Source organism: Psammomys obesus, unplaced genomic scaffold (assembly GCF_907164565.1).
Source record: "Psammomys obesus unplaced genomic scaffold, mPsaObe1.curated_primary_1811, whole genome shotgun sequence".
NCBI lineage: Eukaryota > Metazoa > Chordata > Mammalia > Rodentia > Muridae > Psammomys > Psammomys obesus.
The window spans coordinates 59,261,376-59,284,083 of record NW_026591086.1 but is presented as its reverse complement, the minus strand read 5'-3'; the positions used below and the strand labels follow the sequence as shown (position 1 = coordinate 59,284,083).

At 54.2% G+C, this 22,708-nt stretch overlaps 1 protein-coding gene across 2 annotated transcripts in view; it reads right to left on the bottom strand.

Annotated features, from left to right (window-relative positions):
• Clybl (citramalyl-CoA lyase) overlaps positions 1-17,234 on the bottom strand; it is a 146,481-nt gene extending 129,247 nt beyond the window's left edge. For both annotated transcript variants that reach the window (XM_055609701.1, XM_055609702.1), the window contains exon 1: positions 17,161-17,234. In XM_055609701.1, the coding sequence (XP_055465676.1) occupies positions 17,161-17,216 (56 nt within the window). In that variant the 5' untranslated portion in view covers positions 17,217-17,234. The remainder of the gene's footprint in view (positions 1-17,160) is intronic.
• Between the last annotated feature and the right edge of the window lie 5,474 nt (positions 17,235-22,708).

Sequence of the window (22,708 nt, the reverse complement as noted above, 5' to 3'; positions counted from 1 at the left end):
CACACACACACACACACAAATATGTACATATGGGCAGACACATACACACTAACATATACACAATTACACACATACAGACACACACATACATATACAAATACACATACAGACACACACACATAAAAACACAAATACACACAGAGACACACATACACAAATACACACATACATACAAACACACACACATATACACACACAAATACACACATACACACACATATACGCACATTCGCACACGCACACCCACACGTCCTGATGCAGACTTCACCATCTCCCCCGTGTGCTGTGGAAAGAATCAGACCTGGAGAGGAAGGACAGCCAACGCCTGTCTGGGCAAGGCCTTTGAGCCCCACAGGAGGCCCCACAGGCTGGAAAGGACAGCAGTGGAGCCCCTGGTCACAGGCGAAGGGGAGAACAGGGCTCCCCACACAGGGGCCTCGAGGGGAGGCCGGATGGCTGGCCAGCTCCCCCACCCCGTCCCGAGAGGAGGCCAGACAGACAGTGGGGCCGGGGCACTGAGATTTGAACACCCCTTAGAGAGCTTTGCACAGAGGCAGCCCTGAATTCTCACCTGGTTTTCTGCATGGTTTCAGTTAAAGAACCATTTTGGGGGCTGACAAGAGGCTCAGCGGGTAAGGTTCGATTCCTGGGAGCTTCCTACATGGTAGAGGGAGAGAAGCACCTGTCGGCTGTCCTCAGACTGCCTGTGCATAGGCACGCGCTCACACACTACAGAGAAAGAACTGTAACTTAAATTCTTTTTAATTAGAAAACACTAAGACCCACTCTGGGGTTTACAGGCCTGGAACTGGTTCTTTTGCTAGCTGCACAGGCTAGCCTGTGTCCTGTCCCACCTCAGGGAGCCCACTGCCACGTGAATGGTACTGCCCCCTCCCCAGCTCTGAGAGCGTGCCTGCACACCCGCCCCAGGCTCTGCTCCCACACAGCAGAGGTGTGCGCTAGCTGCTGCTTCCACACTCAGAACCTTACTGTCTAGGACACTCACAGTCGCTGTGACAGAGCCTCTTGTCAACTCAGAAAACCGCCACAGTGACTCAGCGTCTGTGCTGGCCAGCACACCCACACCCAGAGTCGGGATCAGAACCACACTGTCACAACAAGCAGTGAAAAACTGCACTGTGCCGCCGTGCTCTGAGGTGCATTTGTGAGTCTGATAACCTCAGACTCAGAACTGTGTCACAAGGGGCTTCTGTCCAGCACCTACAGTCCAGAATCCCGCCTTGCCTTCCCGCTGGTCCTCCAGACGGTTGTCCAGTGTCCTAAAGTGTGATCGGCTACAAGCCCTTACTTCCCAGGCTGCTTGGGGGTCACGTAAATGAGCCCCGAGACTTCATGGCCGCCCTGCTGCAACTTCCCACGTGACGAACCCGGGAAGGATGAGGCCGTGTCTTCCCTGCCCTGGGCTCGGCTTCTTCTGGAAGAAGCTTTTCCACTTGGTATTTGGGATTCCCGACTCCCCACAGGTTGGTAAGAACAGGGATTCATGTGTGGCTCAGGGCCACCAGGAATAAGTCATCAGGTTCTCTCTGGGGGGGGGGGGGGGGATTTGAACTCACTTCCCAACGCTCTGGCTGGAGCCACCGGCCTCTGGGTCCCCACCTGAATACAAACAGATGGCTGGCTCTCAGCTGGCCCTCGATCTGAAGTAATTAGAAGAACATGCTAAGCTGCGCATTCCCACCACATAAAGCGTCTTTGTGCCTGGGCTCGCAGCCCAGGGAGTGCCATGAGGCACAGGGGCAATCATGGGAACCACACAAGGAAAAAGGCCCCAGTGGCTCCGTAAAATTCGTGTTTTAATATGTGTACATTTATATCAAGTCTTAACAACACACAGCACACCAAATGCCGTGCCGGTGAGCTGCTTTCAAAAGAAAACGCCTTCAAGAAGCCTTTAAGACGCTGGCCACCAGAACGTACGTGAGCACCGAGCGTGGGTGTGTCCGGCTGTTGGCTAGGAGAGCCGTTTCTGGCCAGAGCCAATCACCAGCAGACTTTGTTTGCCAAAAGGAAACCTCGAAATCATACAAAGTAAAGATAAGTTTTCAGCTTTCGAAAGCAGCTGACAGGCCCCACGGGCTCAGCCAGTGGAGGCGCCAGCAGCCCGGCCAGCTGAGTCCATCCCGGGAGCCACACTCTGACCTCCACACACACACGCATGGTGCGCGCCACACTGCAGACTCACGAGCTCTCTCTTGCACACACATGCACTTTTAAGGTAACATCTTGTTCCTAAGAAATGACAAATATTTATTTTCTCAATATCTTTTAAAACTAGAAATTAATTTTTAAATGACAAAATATATGAAAAACAGCTCAGGGGCCAGGTGGGGTGGCACACACCGTTAATCCCAGTACTCTGAGGGAGAGGGATCTCTGACTTTGAGGCCAGCCTGGTCTACATAGTAAGTTTCAGGATGGCCAGAGTTACACAGAGAAATCCTGTTGCAAAAATACAACAAAACACAGGTAAGTATGACAGATTTTAACTAGTTTTAAAAATTCCAAATTCAAATAAAATTCCACATAAGTGACTTTGTGTGTATTTCTTAATATGTGTCTTCTTAAGCCTTCAAAACACAACTTAAAACTCTCCCACACAGTTTTCCTTTTTATGACCACAGAACTTCTAGCACCATTAGTCATAAACTTCGAAGTGGTGAAAAGTCACCCAGCTGCCAAAAATTATTTACTTTGCGGCACAAACGACTAAGGATGTAACACCCACTAACTTTGGCAGAGGGAAGGCGGGGCTCAGTTAGTCTGCAGCTCCTGCTTTGCTTTCTGTTCAGGCAGGACTTGCTGCCACACTTAACCCTTTCAACACGTTTTGAAAAGAGACAAAAGGAAGAACAGAGAAAAGAGAACGTGGCAAGAAGCCAACATCTGTGAGTTCCAAGTTTGTTAGTGCCTGCCAGCCTATGATTAAAAAATCCATCGCACACTCCCAACCCCACGGTCGCTTTCCCTCTGAGAAGCGCAGTATCAACACAGAAATAGCGCACTTACCGAGAGCTCCATGCACTTTTTATGCACAGCGAAGCTTCGGGCCTTCTCCACGTGGAAGCAGCGCCCACCATAAACGGTGATGGAAGGTCGCCTGTCCTAGCTGGTTGGTCATTCTGGCCGATGGGCCACAGGGCCCGGCTGGTCAGCACACACACTAGAGGCCCTTGTGGCTGCAGCCAGGACCGCCATCTGGCTTAAATTACGTCCCCTGGGACTCGATGACCAGCACCGGCGGAACGCTGGGACCCCAGAGCTGCGCTGCGCTGGTGATTGACAGTTAAGCTGTTTGAAGTTTCTAATTAAGGTCTCTTAACAAATTAACTGCAGATGGAGGACACTAAGTGTGCAAGCATCAGCTGAGAGCCGCAAGCTCAGGAGCCGGCTCACCGAAGTGAGCGCTCGGGCCCGGGAGCACACAGTCCTGGCCCCTGCTGGCTCACTCGGCTTTTCCCAAGCACCAAGGGTTGAGGCGCTGGAACCAGTGGCTTTTTTGCACTGAACGGCATCCCGGACCCCCAGGCTGTGAACAGGCGAGAAGCAGGAGACTGAGCCGCCATGGGACACCATGACGAGCCATGAACACAGACGGCGAGCTGAAACACCTCCGGGCAGCCTGGACTGCTGGGTAACTGAGGGCACAGCGCCATCCCACCCAGGCCCTCGCCAGGCCTTCGGGCCGCAGCGGAGGGTCCTGTGATGGCCCCTCAAACGTGAGCCAGGCCAGCCCACCCTTCCTTGTGTGGCCTCTCGATGCTCTGGGCAGGGACAGAGCAGCGCACCACACCGGCCTCCCCGACACCCATTTCGCTATGAAGACTGCCCGGGGCCACACCCTGCCATGCCCTGTCCTAGCTCCTCTCCCGGGAGCACAGCTCTCCGTCAGCCTTCGATAGCGGCTCCTGAGAGGACATCCAGATGCCGTGAAACCCCACGGCACGCTGAGCTTGTCCTCATCTAACCTCAGCTGTCAGCCTGACACCTGACAGGCCTGGGTGGGCCGGGGAGGAACATCAGAACTCGGCGTGTCAAATCTGGCCCAAGAACCTGGACTGTACAGAGAGTGAGCTCGCTCCTCCAAAATTAAAAAATAATGTATTTTCACGTGTGTGAGTGTTCGGCCTACGTGTGTGTCTGTGCACACACGATTGTGGTGCCCACTAAGGCCAGAAGAGGGCATCAGATTCCCTGGGACTGTTCCATCTTGCTGTGGGCTGCCAGGAGGGGCTGGGGACCGAACCCAGGTCCTCCAGGAGGAGCAGCCAGGCCTCCCTGCTACACAAGCTCTGAGAGCAGCCAGGCAGCGAAGACCTACAGGCCAGAGCTGCTCGGAGACCGAGACACGACGGTGACAGGAGTGGCAGTGACAGCCAGCCTCTTCACACCACACTCGGGACACACACCAACCCGGAGTGGCGACACAAACCTGGGACTGAGGCTGGCGGGTGCCCAGGAGTTCTCGGGCACCTTGGATAAGGTTCTGGGGAGTGCGTCAGGGCTGGGGAGGCAGACAGCCGGTGCAGCGCTTGCTCAGCAAGCCTGAGTAACCGCCTGAGTCCAGATTCCCGGAACACACAGAAGAGTGCCCGGCTGCACGCCCTGAGCTCCTGCTGTGAGACAGGAGTCAGGGGGAACCATCCGGAAGCCGTGTGCACACTCCAGACATGTGTGCAGAGAGGAGTGTGCAGAGAGGCAGGAACAATACAAGACGGTGAGGAAGAACCGTCCAGGGCGGTCCTGGCTCCACATGTGTGCCAAATGCACACGCACCTGTCTCACAAGCAACCAAACAAAAAGAGCAGAGCCCACCCCTCACTTGAACCCATCATGGACCAAGCGAGATCCTGTGGCCCCCAGAGGGTCTGCACCCGATCCTCGTCCTCTTCCTTCTCCTCCTCCTCCTGCTTCTCTTCCTCCTCCTTCTCCCCTTCCTTCTTCTCCTCCTCCTCCTTCTCCTCTTCCTTCTTCTCCTTCTCCTTTTCCTCCTCCTTCTCCTCTTTCTCCTCCTTCTCCTCTTCCTCCTCCTTCTCCTCTTCCTCCTCCTTCTCCTCCTCCTTCTGCTCCTCCTCCTTCCTTCTCCTTCTGCTCCTCCTCCTCCTTCTTCTCCTCCTCCTTCTCCTCTTCCTCCTCCTTCTCTTCCTTCTCCTCTTCCTCCTCCTCCTCTTCTTCCTCCTCCTCCACCTTCTCCTCCTCCTCCTTCATCTTCTCCTCTTCCTCCTCCTCCACCTTCTTCTCCTTCTCCTCTTTCTCCTTCTCCTCCTCTTTCTCCTCTTCCTCCTCCTCCTCCTCCTTCTCCAGGAGCCGCCGCCTCCAGGCCTAGGAGAACCTGGCTTCACTTTCCCTCAGACGGTTGTGAATGGTGCCTGGATAATAAAGAAACAACAGTTCTTCTGCTGACGTTAGAGAATTGTTTGGTGACAAACTGCTCCAGAAAGAAGATACCATCTGAATTTTCCTGCACAATAAAGCCAGCGATTAGTTCTGCAGAGGACAGTGTTGTCCTTAGAAAACTAAAAAACCAACAAGTTTAAAAATTGTGTTGAGAGAAAACCACATCAAGCAGGAAGCCATATGGTTGTGAAGATGAAAAGATCCGTTTCTTATCCCTCATTAACAATAATCCTGGAAATATTAGCATTTTCACTAATTCCTCCCCAAGCAGGGGACTCATTAGTACCGTGCACCTGTGTCAACAGCGCGGCTTCCACTTCCCGAGCCTTCGTGGCCGATGCCTGCGCCCGAATTTTAACACCCGAGGTGTCTGTGCCCTAAGAGCTGCTAATCCTGCTGGTCCCGGCTGCTGGCGACCTCAGAGGCAGGCTGGTCAGCAGCCCCGGCCCCCAACCCTGAGCGCGAGCAGCCGTGTCCCAGTAGCTGCCTGTCCTCAGTGTCCACTTGGGGACCTAGCAGGCCGAGGAGCCACCCACGCACACACCCACACACATGAGCATGCACAGGCCTCTGCCACAGCCACAACTGGATCCACAGCTGGATGGACAGCCACGGGAGTACCCATACTGCACCCCACACCAGAACTGCAGACAAATGGAAGGTGCTTGCCTTGCACGTGTGAGGCCCCACGTAAAATGCCGCAGGTGGTGGCACACACCAATCTCGGCACGTGGGAGGTGAAAAGAGGCAGAGCCCGGGGGCTTGCCAGCCAGCACGGGTTAGCCTAATTAGTGAGCTCCAGACCAATGAGAGATTGGGCCACCACATACATGCCCACGTGGGCACACATGTGAACACACATTTAAAAAGGCAATCTCAAGCTGAACGTGACCACCGCTCCCAGCTGGCTCGCACAATGTCCACCGAAAGGCCACTGTCTTCAGCTGTGCTGACAGGGCCTGGAGCGTCCTGCATTCTAGCCCGGCGCATTCCCACAGCTAATGTTCTCCCTGGACATGTGGGCCCTGCCTGCCCGGGAGAGAATTCCGAAACAAACAGAAGGCTGGTGACAGTGGCAAGGAGGCTCCTCGGTCCGCTGGGTCACACTGGCCAGGGGAAGAGAAGGCACCTGGGGCTGGCCGTGCCTCCTGTGCCATCTCCACACAAGCACGCTCAAGCACACACATCAACAACACAGTGAGCACAGGCCTCTCTCTGGTTTATTCTTCAGAAAACTTTCTGACAAAAAGATGAAGATTGTGGAATCTGAAAACGGCCCTAGCCTGTGTGCCAGAGCCCAAGCCAAGAACGAAACTTGAGATTTGACATCTCAAAGTACAGGGAATGTTTAGACAAATCCGCAATCTAGGAAACACACCCACTCTCATCCACAGAGGACTTTGCCTTTGCGCCCTCTCATGTCTGACGGATAACGAGGAAGGAATTTTGCCTTCTGCTCCCTATAAGGAGGTGCTGTACCAGCGCCCGTATGTGCCACACTCTGTGCCAGGTGCTGTTTCGGCGCGTAGGGAGGAAGCACTATAACGAAAAGGTGCACACTTCCTACCTCAGGACAGACCTTTGAGTGAGGCAGAATCGCCGGGGGAAGTCGGGGAGGAGCTTCCCCACCATGGAGCTTTACGTAGGGCTCTGGTTTCCTTCTGTGGGTCAACATTTTGTTGCTATTTTCCCCTTAAACAACCCCTAAAGAAACCAGTGTTGTTTACCGATTTTATGTGTGCGGGTATTTTGCCTGCATGTCTGTCTGTGTAACACATGCATGCCAGGCGCATGGTACTCAGAGGCCAGAAGAGGGCATCAGATTCTCTGGAGTTAGAGGTGGTTGTGAGCACCGTGTGGGTGTGCTGGGAACTGAACCTGGGGCCTCTGGAAGAGCAGCCAGTGAGTGCCCCTAACCTTCAGCCTCCCTTCAGCCTCTTCTCGTGAGCAGAGGCCACAGCCAGCATTTGGTGTCTTCCCATCCAGGTGAACACTGGCTGTGAACCCTGCCACCGCAAGCCTCAGAGGCCACAGTCTGGCTTTACGAGGCAGGAGGTGACGTGGCACCTAGTGAGTGAGGGTGTGAGGGTGGAGAGGCGGGATGGCACGTGCTCAGGAGTGGTGGGAGGTGGGGGTGGGAGAGGGGGCTGGCAGGGTGCGGTGGGAGAATGCCTGAGGGGTGGGGGAGTGAACCAGCGTGAGCCAGGTGTGCGCCCTCAGCCTGCAAGCTGTCTCTCCAGCCCAGAAGTGTTATTGTGATATGCACACAGGTGTGGTCAGGAGGCAGCGAGGAGGTGAAGGAGCCGGGCAATGGGAGCTCACACCTGTGACTCAAGCCCGGCTCCGGGCTGTAGGTGAGGGGCAGAATGACGGCTCCCCGAAGCTGTGCATCCGCGGGCCCAGCTCCGTGAGAAGTCGGGGACAGGGTCAGTGCAGCCCCAGCAGGGATGTTAGTGAGTGCGGATGACAGGGCAGCGAGGAGGAGGCAGGAGTGGAGCCACAGCGTGGTAGCTGACCACCGCTCACCCCCACCCCCACCGCAGGCCACACAGGCCCCGCCGGGCACCGTCCCCGGGTGCTCTGGGGTCACCCCACTGTGCCATGACTGTGCTGATCCACAGCACTGGGTGTAACAAAGCAATTCGGTGGGAAAGGGCTGGGGAATAATGGGGAGCGTCAGTGAGGTGTGAGCAGAGAAGGGATCAGGGCTCACACAGAACCTCAGTACACCCAAGGGGAGGCAGCGAGGAGGGTGGGGTCCAAGGAGGCCAGGAGAGGGCAGCAGGGGCCCTGAGAGATGGACGGGGAGAGTGTGAGCAAAGAGAAGCAGGGCTGGGTGTGCTGAGGAGCGTGTGATTGCCTGGCTGAGTGTGCATGGTCGGTGTGGTTCGATGGCTCTGTGGGGTTGGATGATGGGTGGTGGTAGGATTTTGGAACTAAACCTGCTTCTGGGTTGCCTAGCAACTTATGATGTTATCATGTCGCCAGCCAGGTAGCCACACCTGGAAGGCATAGTTACCTTGCCCCTTAAAGGGACACCAACATGTGGTCCCTCTTTTGGTCCTTTCTCTCTTGCTCCTCTCCCCTTTCTCTATCGGGCACCCCTTCTCTCTTTTCCCCCATCATGTCCTGCTCTCCCTGCTCTCCCTTTTCTCTGCTCTCCCATCTCTCCCTCCCTCCATCTCGACCTAATAAACCTCTTTATATAAGATCTGTCGTAGTCTAATTGTCTTTATTTAATTTTGTCCATAGCCTTACAGAGGTCCACCTGCCTCTGCCTTCTCAGTTCCTAGGACTGCAAGCCTGTGACGCCGTGCCAGGTTTCTACAGTGATGGAGGGCAAATCTGTCCTCTGCACACGCCAGGGACAGCTCCATCATGTCAGCCCCTCTGCAGCTCAGTATCACCTTTCCTGACAGTGCAACCTCAGGCTTTTGTAGCTGCTTTAAAAGCAACAGCAGACACAGGCCTAACCTCAGGCCCATTTGTGCCCAGCAACCCAGACACGAACACCTGATACTTCTGGGAGAGGAAGTGTCGGAAAAGTCAGGCTGTCTGAGGAGTTGCTGGGCTCCAGAGCCTGTCACACGGAAGCCAGGGAAGACCTCTCTGGTTGGTGACATCTGGCCTCAGGAGCTAAATGCCCCATGCTGGAGCACGGCAGCCTGGAGCAGCGAGAGGGGGTCATGGGTACAGAGCACAGGGCGATGAAGTCTACTATCGACTTGTAAGCCATTCATAGGGCATGTGGACATGTGTCTCCCGTCTGTCTTAAAGAACGAGCAGAAACACGGCCTTACCTAAGAAAAGCGGTAAGCTTTTTTTGTGAGCCCCCACGGCTGTGGAATCCATCATCGCCGCTGCTGGAGCACCCTCCTGTGTCTCACTGAGGCGCTGCATTTGGCATGGGGGCTGGGCACGCCTTTTCTATGCTAAACTTTCCATTTGCATCAAAACCTTCTCCCCAGGCCTGTGTGAGGTTAGATAATCAGCCAAGAGACACCCACATGCCTTTACACGGGCCCCCCTGCCCCTGACCCACCTGTGTTTGGCAACATTTCCACAGCATTTAAACCTTTCAAGAGGTCTACAGAGGTTCTGACCAAAGGCAAAGGGGCCATTTCAGATACAAGGACTGCTGTGCTTTGTCCTTGGTTTTCTGAGACAAGACGTAAAGGGAAAGAGAGGGCTTGTCCTCTGACCTCTATGCCTGACCTGGCCGGCAGCGCCTGCACACCCACTCACACAGGTACGTGGGAATCGATGGGAAATCAGGCCTGTGCACACCCACTCACACAGGTACATGCAAATTGATGAGAAGTCAGGCCTGTGCACCCACTCACACAGGTAAATAAACGAGCAAATAAACGAGCACTGGGACTCTCGGGCATGGAGGCACACACCTCTAACCCCGGGCCCAGACAGCCAGAGCTGACAGCGAGGCCCACTCTCAAAAACAAAAACAAAACAAAGACTTGTGATCTTAGAAAATGAATAAATTAAACGTGGCTCACATGGAGGGGCAGAGGGATGGGAAGTGTCGTTGTTGGAACTTGTGTCTGGAGTACCCAGCAGTCACTCCACAGCCACCGCTGGCTCCTGCCCGCACACCGCCCTCTGTGGCCTGCTGGCCAGTCACCTGGAGAGTCAGCGGGCTGCAAAGGCCACAGCGCTGAACCTGTGTCCATGTGTCCAAGATCCTCCAGGGATCCCGAGGACACTTACCCTGCGTTTCCCAAGAAAGCAAACTTGGGGCTAGACTAAGTGAGCAGCCGTGGCTGTGCCCGTATCCAGAAACACGAGCCCACTCGCAAAATGTGAAAGTCTGTCCTATAAATTAGTCAAAGATGGGCGGGGGCAATGGCTCAGGAGCACAGCCCTGTCTGGCAGGTGTGTGTGTGTGTGTGACGTCACGTGAAGCGGCCAAGAATGTCACTGAATGTCATTGTTAGACTATTACCCTAAAATAAGAACAAAACAAAATAAAAATAAATAATAAAGTGAGCACACCTCTGAACCGGGTGGGAAGGGGCCGAGGGAGAAGGAGGCTCAGCCCTGAGGCCGAGCATTGATGGAAGCACTCGAGAGCATCCTTTACCTGGCTTGGCCCTTCTTGTGTTGCTGCTCCAATGGGCAGCTGGTGACGGGAATAATGCACACGCCTGTCACCCGGCCCTGAGGGTCACAAACCAGAGGCCAGTCTCAGGCGGACAGTGAGACCTTGTCTCAAAAGCAAAAAGGAAAGAACGGGCATGGAAACTTTGCCCACATCCCTGGAAGAGCAGCTGTCATCTGCTGAGCGCCTCCCCTCTGAGCTCCTTCAGGAAAGAGTGCTGGCTGGCCTACATCGACGGTCCCCTGAGCATCACCCTGTGCACACTGGGGTCCTAAGTCTGAGCCTTTGCAAAGACAGAGGAGGGCAGGAGAGGCCGAACGCACCATTACTCATTTATGTAGTCAACGCTGTCTCTCTAGAGAACGGGTCGACCAGGACGGCCTTGCGCTCACTGTGCGCTAAGGATGGCCGTGAACTTCTGACCCCGAGCACCTTCAGATGCTGTGTTACAGAGTGCACCACCCTGTCAGTCTCTGCTTCTCACACGCTGGGCGGTACTGCCGCTGGGGTTCCACACTCCAGCCCGGACCTTTAAAGCCACCCTCGACTGCCTGCCCCTCACGGGACAGAACAGCCTAATTGCTGCCTAAGCTCCCTGCGCTCAGCGCCGCTGCTGGGGGATTCCGTTCCCACCGCACAGCTCTGAGGAGCACACTCAAAGCACAGCAACAAGCCGTGAAGCAACATGCCCAAGACTGGCCGAGCTTAACTGGCAGCGGTTTATACTCATCCCCAAGTGGCCTGTATGAAAACACAAACACCATTTCCTCCATAATATCTTTATGACCTAATAAAATCCTAAACCTGTTGAGAACACGAACAAAGTGGAGAAAAACAAGCGAGCTACGCGGAACACAACACAGCCGCTCTCTGTGACAGAAAAGTGTACTGTTTTACAAGTCACAACTTTTTCCCCACAATAAAATTCATCAGCCACACCAGCGGACCCTCCCCCACAGGGCCGCTCTGCCCCGGCTTTCTCTCTGACTCTTTTGAGATCCCCACATGCCTGACCTAGCGTGGCAGCACGCCAGCTCTCGGGAGACAGAGGCAGGCCAGTCTTTGTGAATTCAGGGTCAGCCTGGGCTACACAGTGAGTTCCAGGCCAGCCAGCAGTACATAGTAAGACCTTCTCCAAAACCAAATAACGAAAATAAAATGCATACACTCATACAAATTACAACCATGAGTTACTGAATTTGTAACACACCACACACACCACGCTCACAAAACCATGAGGCCAGCAAAAAATAAATAAATAAATAAATAAATAAATAAATAAATAAATAAATAAATAAATAAATAAATAAGTAAAAGACAGACAGATACATTTACGCTGTCAGAACACGGTGCAGGAAGTCACGAGAAATCTGAGTGCGTGTGAAAAACTCCAAGAAACAAGACAAAGTCGTGGACCTCAGTGTCCTCACAACGCAGACTGCTCCTCCCCGGTGTGCGGACAGGAGTGAGTCCGCTTCAGTCTGCTCACGGCTGGTACTTGTTCAAAGGCCTCTATGGGAAACATGTTTTAGCCACGTGCAGCTCGCCCTAGGGACTGCACACTTGGCTCGTGTGACTCTCCGGGACTTCCTGTCACTCACCGGCCACTCCCTTAGGTGGCCCCTGCTCTAGAGGGAAGAGGAACAAGAGCTCACATTTCTGCACCTCCTTGAACCAAGTAGTGCAGGTCAAAAGCAGACAGACCATGAAGACGCCTTGGCAGCGTGGGACGCCAAGAAAGATAGCGACCTGACACACACTACAACGAGAGTCAGACTGCCACGGGCCGAGAGAAGGAAGCCACACACCAAGGGTGAGCTGTACAAATGCCACACCCAGGCTGGATCAATTCTCAGAGACTGGGCATGCCACTCAGCGGGGGCGGGCGACAGAAAACTGCCTAACTGCTGACGGGTGCACATTACCAACCCAAGTGTAAACCAGATTCCAAATAACTAAAACAGAAAACTACATACCCATCTCTATGCATGTCTCCTCCACCTTGTGTGCGTGTGTGTTCGTGTGTGTGTTTGTGTGTGTGTGTGTGTACCCCTGTTGCTCTGCAGACCAGGCAGGCCTTGAACTCACACAGATCCTCCTGCCTCTGCCTCATAACTGCTGGGATTAAAAGCATGTGCCCTCATTGGCCGGCATGTCTCCATTCTTTACAGTGACTTTTTTTTTTACAAATGATTTGCATGAATATCTGTGAATCATGTGTGTGCCCAAGGAGAGCAGGGAGGGCATCAGACCTCCTGGAATTGGGTTGTAAGCCCATAAGTAGATGCTGGGAATTGAACCCAGGTCCTCTGCAAGAGCAGCCATGCTTAACTGCCGAGCAGTCTCTCCAGTCTCAAGACTTAAGACTCTTAAGAGGTCAATTCCTCCCACTTATTGGATGGCCCCAGTGCCATACTGAGGAGACCCCAGCAGGTTCATCTGTGGCATTAACACATAACTCTGAAGTTTGTGTTGAAAAGCGAAAGGCTCAGAAGGGCCAGCACAGCACAGCACAGCAGGCAGGAGGTCATAGAGTGCACAGCGTCCGCAAGGCAACAGCAGCGAACTGGGGGAGAGGGCCCAGAAAGACCTGCAGCTGCAAGGCTGGCTTCCTCAACAAAATTCTCAGCAGCTGAGGCCGTCACAGACCCGAGCTTAACACCAGCACTGTCCACCTAGCGAAAGAAAGGACAGGGAACGGGAGCCCGCAAGCTCACAGACGACACGTGGGCGTCACTAAAACCAGAACTATGTTCTCCCTGATACACTCTAAGGAGAATGCTAAGAAGAGCACAGACTGCATGAAAATATTTCTAAGGTACACGTCTAACAACTGGCTGTTGTTGCCATACCCAACATCCTCCCTGGACTCGACTTTCTGTGGGGAGGGGCTCCCACGCACCCAGGAAGCTCATCCTCCTGCAGACATACCCAGGAATCCATCAACTCAACCCTGACCTTTTCCAGCTGGAGCTAGAAGGCTCCGCATCACACACACACACACACACACACACACACACACACACACACACACACACGGAGGGCTCAGCCCCTTACCACTTCAGGCGAAAACAACACTGCTAGGGCCGCTCACAGGCCCCAGGGAAACAGATCATCTGATGTTCGAAAGATACCAGGGAGCAGCCAGGGGGAGGGAAGGGGCGGGGGAGGGGCAGGCGCGTCCCCGCCCTCTCTAAGCACACCTCCCTCCAGAAAGCCGAGTGTTCAAGCTGGGGCTCTCCAAACCTCCAACTCTGGCCTTTTGGACTTGGTGGAAGCTTCCTTGCACAGACATGACTGATTAATTCACTGGTGACTTGGGGTCAGCTCAATGTTCACTCTCATCGCTGGAGCGCTAAGGCGGCACACTGTGGGCTTTAGTTGGGGCTTCAATTGGGGCTTCAGTTGGGCTTCTACTGCTAAGACTGGAACCTTCTTTCCACACACTGGGGGAGCCGCGGTGGCGGGAACTGGGTCTGGGGCTGTGGAGGAGTGCTGCTCCCCTGGATGGCTCAAGCAGCTTTCCTAAACAACCCAGGACCGGCTGTCCACACCCATCGTTAGGGAAGAAAATGCCCCACAGGCTTGCCCTCAGGCCAGGCTCAGGGACACATTTCCTCATTGTGGTTCCCTCAGAAAACCCCATCTTGTGTCAATCGGAGAAACACTCACCAGGACAGGACAGACACACTTTAAAGCATGGGCTTTCTGGAAAGGGCCAAATCCCGAAGCCCAGGAGCCGCAGACACTCAAGTCACCCAAGAGAGTCCAGTGAGGGCGTTAGGGCTCTGTTCAGGAAACAGGGACAGAAACCAAACATATTTCTTACTCCCTCACAGTGTCACACACAATCCAGCCTAGAAGTTGGCAAAGTAGTTAGAACAAATTTACAAAGAACACACACAGATGGCAAAGCAGCATTCAGGAAGTTTCACAAAAGCCTGGCGGGCGACACAGGCCTCGAGAAGGCCACACCTCCCAATCTTCCCAAACAGTTCCGCCCCCTGGGACCCAGCAGCAAGCACAGAGCAAAGGGGCCGGTCTCACCCAAACACCACCGCAGCGAGCAAACTGAAACCAAGTTTCTCTGGTGGGCGTTACCCATCTGTCAGAAGAGGTGACTTCTCTGCCATGAAGGAGCTGGCGAAGCGCCAGGACTCTCAGTGACCGATAAAGTGGTGCATTGGCTATGGCAGTTTCTTATAAAGCTAAACACAATCCTCTCACACCATAAACAGGCACACTCCTCGGTGATTATATCTACACACAAACCTGCACACGAATACACACACGCACACGCGCAATCATAAACCTGGAAGCTACGGAAGTCCTTCCATAGCAGACTGTCTGAACCACCTGTGGTTTAGCTATGGGACCGAATATTGCTTGAGTTATTAAGTCACGAGACACGAACGAATTTCATATGCATTTTGTTAAATTGAAAAGAACAATCTAAAAAGACTACACACAGTACAGTTCAAATTCTAGGACATTCTGAATGAGATGGTCAGAAGAAAAGTACTTTACGTGGGCCGGACAGCCTACCTGGCTTTCACCGCTGGAGTCCACGCTGGAGAAAGAGAATCAACCAACCCCAGAGGCCGCCCGAGGGCCTCCTCACACTCACTGAGCGTGTGCACGCCCTCGCCCGTTCATGCTCACACAGTGAATGAAGTGAACGCAAAAGCCAAATCGCCTGGCAGGCAGAGGGCAGCTGCCACAGATGCACAGAAGGGCTTGGAGGGGAGAAAAGGGCGCTGAGCAGATCATTCTAGGAACGAGGGTGCAGGAAACATGCGTGGGATGGCCCCCTCCCCAACACGCTGAGCTGAGCCGCCGCTGCAGCGTGCGCGTGCTGGGACGCGGACAGCGGGAGCAGGCTCCTTCCTGCTGGAGTGTGACCCACAGGCAAGCCTGGGAAGGGGCTAGCACGTCCCTGCAGTGACGGACGAGAGCAGGCGACATCGGAAGAACTCGTGGGTCGCTTGATAAACGGCTCCAGATGGCTCTGTAACGGCTCTGACAGACCTAGGGTGCTCATGCTCTAACCGATCTCACAGACATGGGGTGCTCACGCTCTAACCGCTCTGACAGATGTGGGGCGGGGCGTTCACACTCCCGTCTATATCCTCGGCCTTTCAGGTGAGTTGTGTTCGCTCCTGAATGTGGGGCCGTTTTTATGACTGCAGCATGGCCGCAGACGGTTGAGAAAACAGTCCAGCCCTCAGGCAAACACTGCAGGACTGGGACCAGGGTCAAGCCTGAAGGGCTAGCATGGCCCTGCCTGCCCAGCCATGGTTCAGACACTAGGAACAAGGAAGGAGCCACTGGACATAGCTCCCCGGCCCAACGCTGAACTTCAGTCCAACAGACAGAGGAACTAGGGCAGCCCAGCAGGGTGCACTTGCTCACGCCAGCGGGCTGCGCTAACGTGACACCACCGGCTCGGTGAAGCTGCAGCCTGGTAGAGACGTGAGTGTGACACGAAGGGAGGGAACAGTGGTCACAGATAGAAGCCATGACTGTGGGGTGAGCACGCCGTAGAGACCAGCCTTTTCACACTTGGGAAAAGGAACTTCAGGCAGGCCTGGGACACTCCCTTAGCTGCCACTCTGGTTCCGGGGTCATTTCTTGAGCAGGGTGCAAGGCCGCAGGTGATGGAGAAAGTGGGGAGCCTAAAGCCACGTGGGTCCTGCCATGAGTCGGAAGGAACCATGAGCACAAGAGATGTGAAAATTACTAGATCATGAACCTTGGCTTCACTACTCTAGGGGTTTTTGTTTGTTTTTTGTTTTTGAGATTTATTTCTTTATTTTGCTCTACCTGCATGTACACCTGCACGCCAGAAGAGGGCATCGGGTCCAGATATAGACATAGTTGGTTGTGAATCACCATGTGCTGCTGGGAATTGAACTCAGGATCTTTAGAAGACACTGCTGAGCTGTCTCTCCAGCCCTCACTCCCTGCCTGGGATTTTGAGATGGTCACTTAGACTCTGATCCTCACAGCAAACAGGACACACTACTTCTTCAAATGGTATTACGGGTACCACAGGACATGCGAGCTCTGTGACAGTCCGTCCATCTTTCACCAACTAGTATTGCTGTGTAGACCAGGCTGGCCTCAAATTTGCTCTGTAGACAAACATAGCCTTGAACCCACGTCCTCCTGCCTCTACTTCCCAAGAGCTGGAATTCCAAATATTTACTGCAAAGCTGACATTAGACTTGTCACCTCTTGTTAAGCCAAAGAAAATTTCAGAATATATAAAATTATGGTTTTTTCACCTACAAAAATTCAATGTTTTTTCAAGAACAGATTTAGGCAAAAGCTCTTTGAGACCCTCAGTATCCTTAGATGGTAAGCAGGTCCAGAGACTAAACATGCGGGAACCGCTGTCATACAGGAACCGGATGTGTTGCGCTGACAGCCCTGCCAACCCAGCAACATGTATACCCAGTGCCAGGTCCACGCAAAGCCCTCCCACTGGGAGGCAGCAGCCGCTGCGACCTTGGCAGAAGTCAAGGGCGGGAGGCACAGAAGCTGCAGGCTAGAGTGCCCAGAGGCTCCCGGGGCCACTCCGGCCACCGCCTTCCCCCGCGGCGGGTACTGGGGACTGAACTCACAGCCTGGGCAGCGCCGCCGCTCCGCGCACCGCGCTCCGCAGCACACTCTGCGCCATCTTCCCGAGGTGGCCCGCCTCCGCCCCGCCTCCGCCCCGCCTCCGCCCCGCCCTAGCCGGGCTTGGCCACGCCCGCCCTCCTTAGCCCGGCCCCCTAGCCCCGGCCCCGCCCACCCCGCCGGCCCCGCCCCGGCCCGCCAACCACGCCCCTCCCCTGCTCCCGAAGTGCTCCGGTTCCTCTGGAGAGCCCCGCGGCTCTTCTCTCCACGCTGTCCCCGCGCGGAGGCCGCGGTGACCCAGCCTGACCCTCGCCGCGCTCCTGAGCGAGTTGGGGAAACTTGGGTTTTCTCTGGCAGAGCTGATTCCGATTTCCGAGGGGCCTGTGGTTTGCTTGTCGGCGCGCCCGCGAGCTGGAGTGGTGCAGGCCGGGCCCAGGCAGGCGCTGCACCCTGCCCTCTGGAGCTCCGGCCTTCCCTGACGCCGCCGTGCCCACCCAGCGTCTCTGGGCCCAGCTCTGCCCTTGTTTTCGTTGTCACTGCCCTCCATTCGCCCTGAAAGTGTCGAAAAGCTGTGGGCAGGCAGAGTGGGAGCATGGATGTGGAACGCGTGCTGGACTGCGTTTCTGCGCTCTCTGTGGTCCCGACAGGGCAGGCCGGGCGCCCCCACAGCGCCCGGCCCCCATGCCTGCACCCACTAAGGACCACTCCACTCTCCAGCCTCCGCTGAGGCCCCAGCCTGGGCCCCTGAAGGTCAAAGTGGAGCCTGAGGCAGCAGTGGTGTCCGGCACACTCATCCCATCTCTAATTCCACATCAATATTTTGTGCTAAGAGTCTGAGCAGGCAGACCTCGCCTCCGCACGCTAGATCATTCTTTCTCCTGTCACACTTCCCCATGGCCGTCCAAAATAAAAACACCGCTCGGGGGCCGGGGCCTCTGAGTTTTGACTTCTCAAGTCTCCTGAGTCACGTAAAGCTTTGGCTACACGCATATGAGAGGATAATTGCAGTTTTTGTGCCTGAGAGGGCAGAGGGTTGGGCACAGCTTGGGAAGAGGGCGGTTGGGGGCGGGGAGTCTTCAGGGCAAAGGAGAGCAGGCTAGAGAGCGCTTCAGGATCTGAGACTCACCTGGCCAAACAGGCCAAACACCTTTTCAATAATGTGCTCGGAGGAGAGCTCGGGCGCCCTCCGAGCCAGGCGGGCACTGTCCCCGAGCTACACGCTGGCTGGACTGCTGAAAGCGTAGCTCACAAACACAGATATCCTAGATAGACGTGAGTTCTATTTCCACCTCATGGCCCTGAAATGATGGGGAAAACTCAATTAACTTCCTCTGTCCTCGCTTTGTGTTGGTGCCACAAACACCTTCTGGGACAAGACAGCTGAGATGTCTTCTCAGCCTCACTGTTTGCTCTAACATTTAAATAACTTTCCAGTGGGAAAGAGCGGGCCAATTAGGAAAACGCAGCCAGAGGCTCTTTATCACAGTCCATTCTTTACTTCCTTTGCTGTCTGACCGGATGGAGGTTTTCTCACCAAAGTTGAGTCTCAAAGGCTGAGCGGGCCGGTGTCACCGTTTTCAGACTTCAGAATGGCGCACTTAGACAGAGGCCTATTAGAAGTTCTGTGAAATGGTTTTCAAGCAGTGGCACAGATAGAACTTGGCTCTGAGATCATCGCTGCCTCCTGCTGCTAAGATATAAAACCCTCCCTCGCCCTCCCGGGCCGCGCTGCCTTTGATAAGGGTGATGGCTGCGTCTGGCTCCTTGGGGAGAGAGGAAGAGACTCTCAGATTTAGGCCAAATGCAGAATAACTAATGGTCGCTGCTCCAGCCTGCCAGCCTCAGCTCCCTCTCCTTAAGCGGAGGAAGTTAGACTCCATAACCTTTAAAATACCCATCGGCACAGAAGGCACACAACAGCGCCCGTGGACTGGGAAGGCCGTGGTCTCCGCTTTGTCCCTTCCAGCACTTACCTATCTACATAATTTATTTATTTATTTGGGGTTTTGAGACATGGCCTCATTTAGCCCAGGCTGGCCGCCTGCTTACTATGTAGTTAAAGCTGAACTCTTGATGTTCCTTCCTGCACATTCGCAAGTGTTGGGGCTATGGCCATGGTTTTATGAACGGCTAGGGGTGGACCCCCGACATGCTGGGCGAGCACTCTATTGAGCTGCCGCCCCAGGCTCAGTTTCTGGATCTCCAGGTGTGGCCGGGCGAGTTCTGGCCTCCAAAGATGTCTGCACCCTAACAGAGAGTGCCTGTGAACATGTCTGTGGCTCAGCAGGCGTGAGGAGGGTTTGGAGACGGGAAGGGGACCCGATGTCACCACAAGAATCCATCCAGGAAGGAAGCAGGTGAGCAAATCACGGTGCACATACGACACTTGGAAGCGCTGGGAGGTACCGCCAAGGCCACGTGACCCGGAAGTCACGGGCTTCTTCCGCCCACATCCCGCTAACACCTAGAATAACTTCCGGCCTCTGGAACAGTAATAATCGTTCCCTTGTCTGAAGGTGAGCCTCTCAGTTTGCTGTAATGGATTGCAGAAGCAAAGGGCCCCTGAGGCACACAGCGAAAACAAAACCTCAGCGTTCCTCTGCCAAGGCATGGCTCCCACACACTGACTCCAAGGCACGTGAAGGGGAGTGCATGTAGCTCAGTGGGTAAAATGTTTGCCAGGCCTGCACGAGGCCCTGGGCTTCACGCCTAGTGCATACAGTAGACACACACACATGCCTGTAATCCCAGCACTTAAGGGGCGGGGCAAGACGGGCGAGAGCCCAAGATGGGGCTAGAGAGAGAACCCGGGCATTAAGAGTGCTTGCTGCCCTCTCACAAGACAGTCCAGTTCCCAGCGCCCACGTGCTAGCTCCCAGCCATCTGTAACTCCAGCTTCGGGCCTGCTGCCTCCTCTGACAATGTGGGCATGAGCGAGCAATGCACTTACATGACGCACCTGTGCGCGGAATGAAGACAAATGAAAAAGGGTTAAAAGATTTCAAGATTATCCTCGCCACGTCAGGAGCGTGAGGCCAGCCCAGCTACATAATACCCTATCTCCTCAAACACAAAAAGAAATTTCAGAGGGGCCGAGCACTGTGGTGACACCTTCAATCCCAGCACTCAGGAGGCAGGGGCAGGCTGTCTCTGAGTTCAAGGCCAGCCTGGCACAGAGTGGGGTCCAGGACAACCTTTGCATGAAATGACAGAAGAGCTCATAAGAATAGAGTCTACTGCGTCCAAGCACAAATGTAAAACTGCGGAGCCCTGCCTGCCTCTACTTCTGGGGCCTGGGATCAGAGGGACGTATGTGCCACTGCTCCTGGCCAGTGACAGTCCTACTGTAGGAACAGAAATGGTGGCGCGTTCCCACAGTCCCAGCTACTTGTGGTGCTGATGGAGGGTGACCGGCACCTCAAGGACAGCCTCAGCTACAGAGCAAGTTCGAGGCTAGCCTGGCAACTTACCAAGCCTCTGTCTCAAAGCAAAATAAAATAGGGCTGAAAATGTAACTTGGTGGTGGAGGACCTGTCGAGCATGCCAATGTCTGGAGAACTACAGTGTATGAAGGAGCAGTGATTCATCGTGTGTGTGTGTGTATGTGTGTGTGTGTGTGTGCTCTTCTATCGCCTGTCCATCTGCCTAGAGGTCTGCAGCCACCTAGAGAAGCATGCACACCGGGAGGAAAATCCGTGAGCTGAAAGAGGCCGGGCTCAGAGCACAGCCGTTTCCTGCTGGTATTGGTGTCTCCTCACACCCCACTCCCAGCTCTGCCGGTCTCAGCTTGTCTGTGACAAACATCTTCCATTACCTACGCAGTACTAAGCAGGATGTTTTTCAAGGGAAAACTAAAGCTGGAGAGGTGGCTCGGTGGTCCCTAGCACCAGCAGAGGGCCTGGATTCATGTCCCAGCACCCACATAGCCACAAGCAGCCATCTCTAAACCTGGTTCAAGAGGATCTCAGGCCCCCTTCTGGCCTGTGTGGGCACTGCACACACGTGGGGCACAGACAAACACGCAGGCAAAACACCCCCACTCCCACCCCACACAGATAAATAAATACGAAAAACAGATTCGGTGTTTTTGCAAGAAAACAAACCTTTTTCAGCACTCCTTGCGTGTCCCATCTTTGGTGGGAATACAGGAAGGAGAGAAATGGTGCGGCCTTCACTTGACCACAGCAACAAGTCTAGGAAATGTTTTGTTCTTTAAGACAAGCAGAAGCATGGCTGAGAGCCCTCGAGGGGTGTGCGAGCAGGGCCAGGGCCCCATCAGCTAGCTGGGCGGCCTCAGTCCTGGGCCTCGTCATCTCTGCCACGCGGACAGGGTGTGGAGAGCCGGCACACAGGGATTAAAGAGCAGCTTGGGGCAACTAGACCACGTGAGGTCCAGATATCTCCCTTATCAGGATAAATCCAAATTTGACTCCTATTGCTAAAAGAAAAAATAAAAGTCGAGGTACACATGCCTTGCCAGCTGAGCTGGGGTGTTAGCATGCTGTCTACTATCAGCAATGAACAGATTTGACTCCTTTCCAAACAGGGTTGGCCAGGCCTGCGGGTCTGTCAGAGCCAGGCTAATCCTCCAGCCGTCCACCCACCGAGGTAATAGAAAACGCCGGTAAGAAGCCGGTAAGAAGCAGGTTAACGAGCTTGTCTGGCGCGTTAAAGATAATCCCCGACCCACAGGGGCCCACCCAACAGCGTCGGGATGTGCTTCAGTATTACCCACTGCTGCGTCGAGTCCACCAAGGCCACCAGCTGTCACTGGGCCTGCTCCCGTCAGAACGAGGGCCGGACTTCAGGAGTTCTCAGTAGAACGAGGGGCAGAGGACAACACAGAGCACAGCCCCACAGACATGGAGCAGGGCCCTGCTCACTGCACATCCCAGGCCCGCAGGGCCCGGGCCAGCGAGGCTCCTTCCTTTCGCTGTGATCCAGAGAGCCTGAGGCACTGCTGTGAGAGTCAGTGTGCACACGGAGCTCAGATCTTTGGACCAGCAAGAGGACACAGAAAAAAAAACCTTGTCTCTTATCACATCTTATCTCCGTGTACTCCTTCCCCTGCAGGCGGCTTTCCTCAGAATTATTTTATTCTTTCAATATTTTATTCAGACAAAACAAAATAAAAACCCAAGCCAAGAAAAGAGAGAAAGAAAGAGAGAGAAAAGAAAAAAAGAAAGGGGCTGGAGAGATGGCTCAGTGGTTAAGAGCACTATCTGCGCTTCCAAAGGTCATGAGTTCAATTCCCAGCAACCATATGGTGGCTCACAACCATCTATAATGTGAACCGATTCTCTCTTCTGGCAGGTGTAAATGCAGACAGAACACTCATATACATTAAATAAATAGATAGATAGATAGATAGATAGATAGATAGATAGATAGATAAAAGTAACTTTCTAAAAAAAAAGAAAAGAAAAGAAAGAGAAGCCCACATGGACTCTGCCTGAATCCTGTGACTTCACACTACGGAGAGAAACACTGAGCTTGCATGGAACCCTCAAGCAGTCAGAGTCAGAGAAACAGCAGGAGAGCGTTGATGGTGAG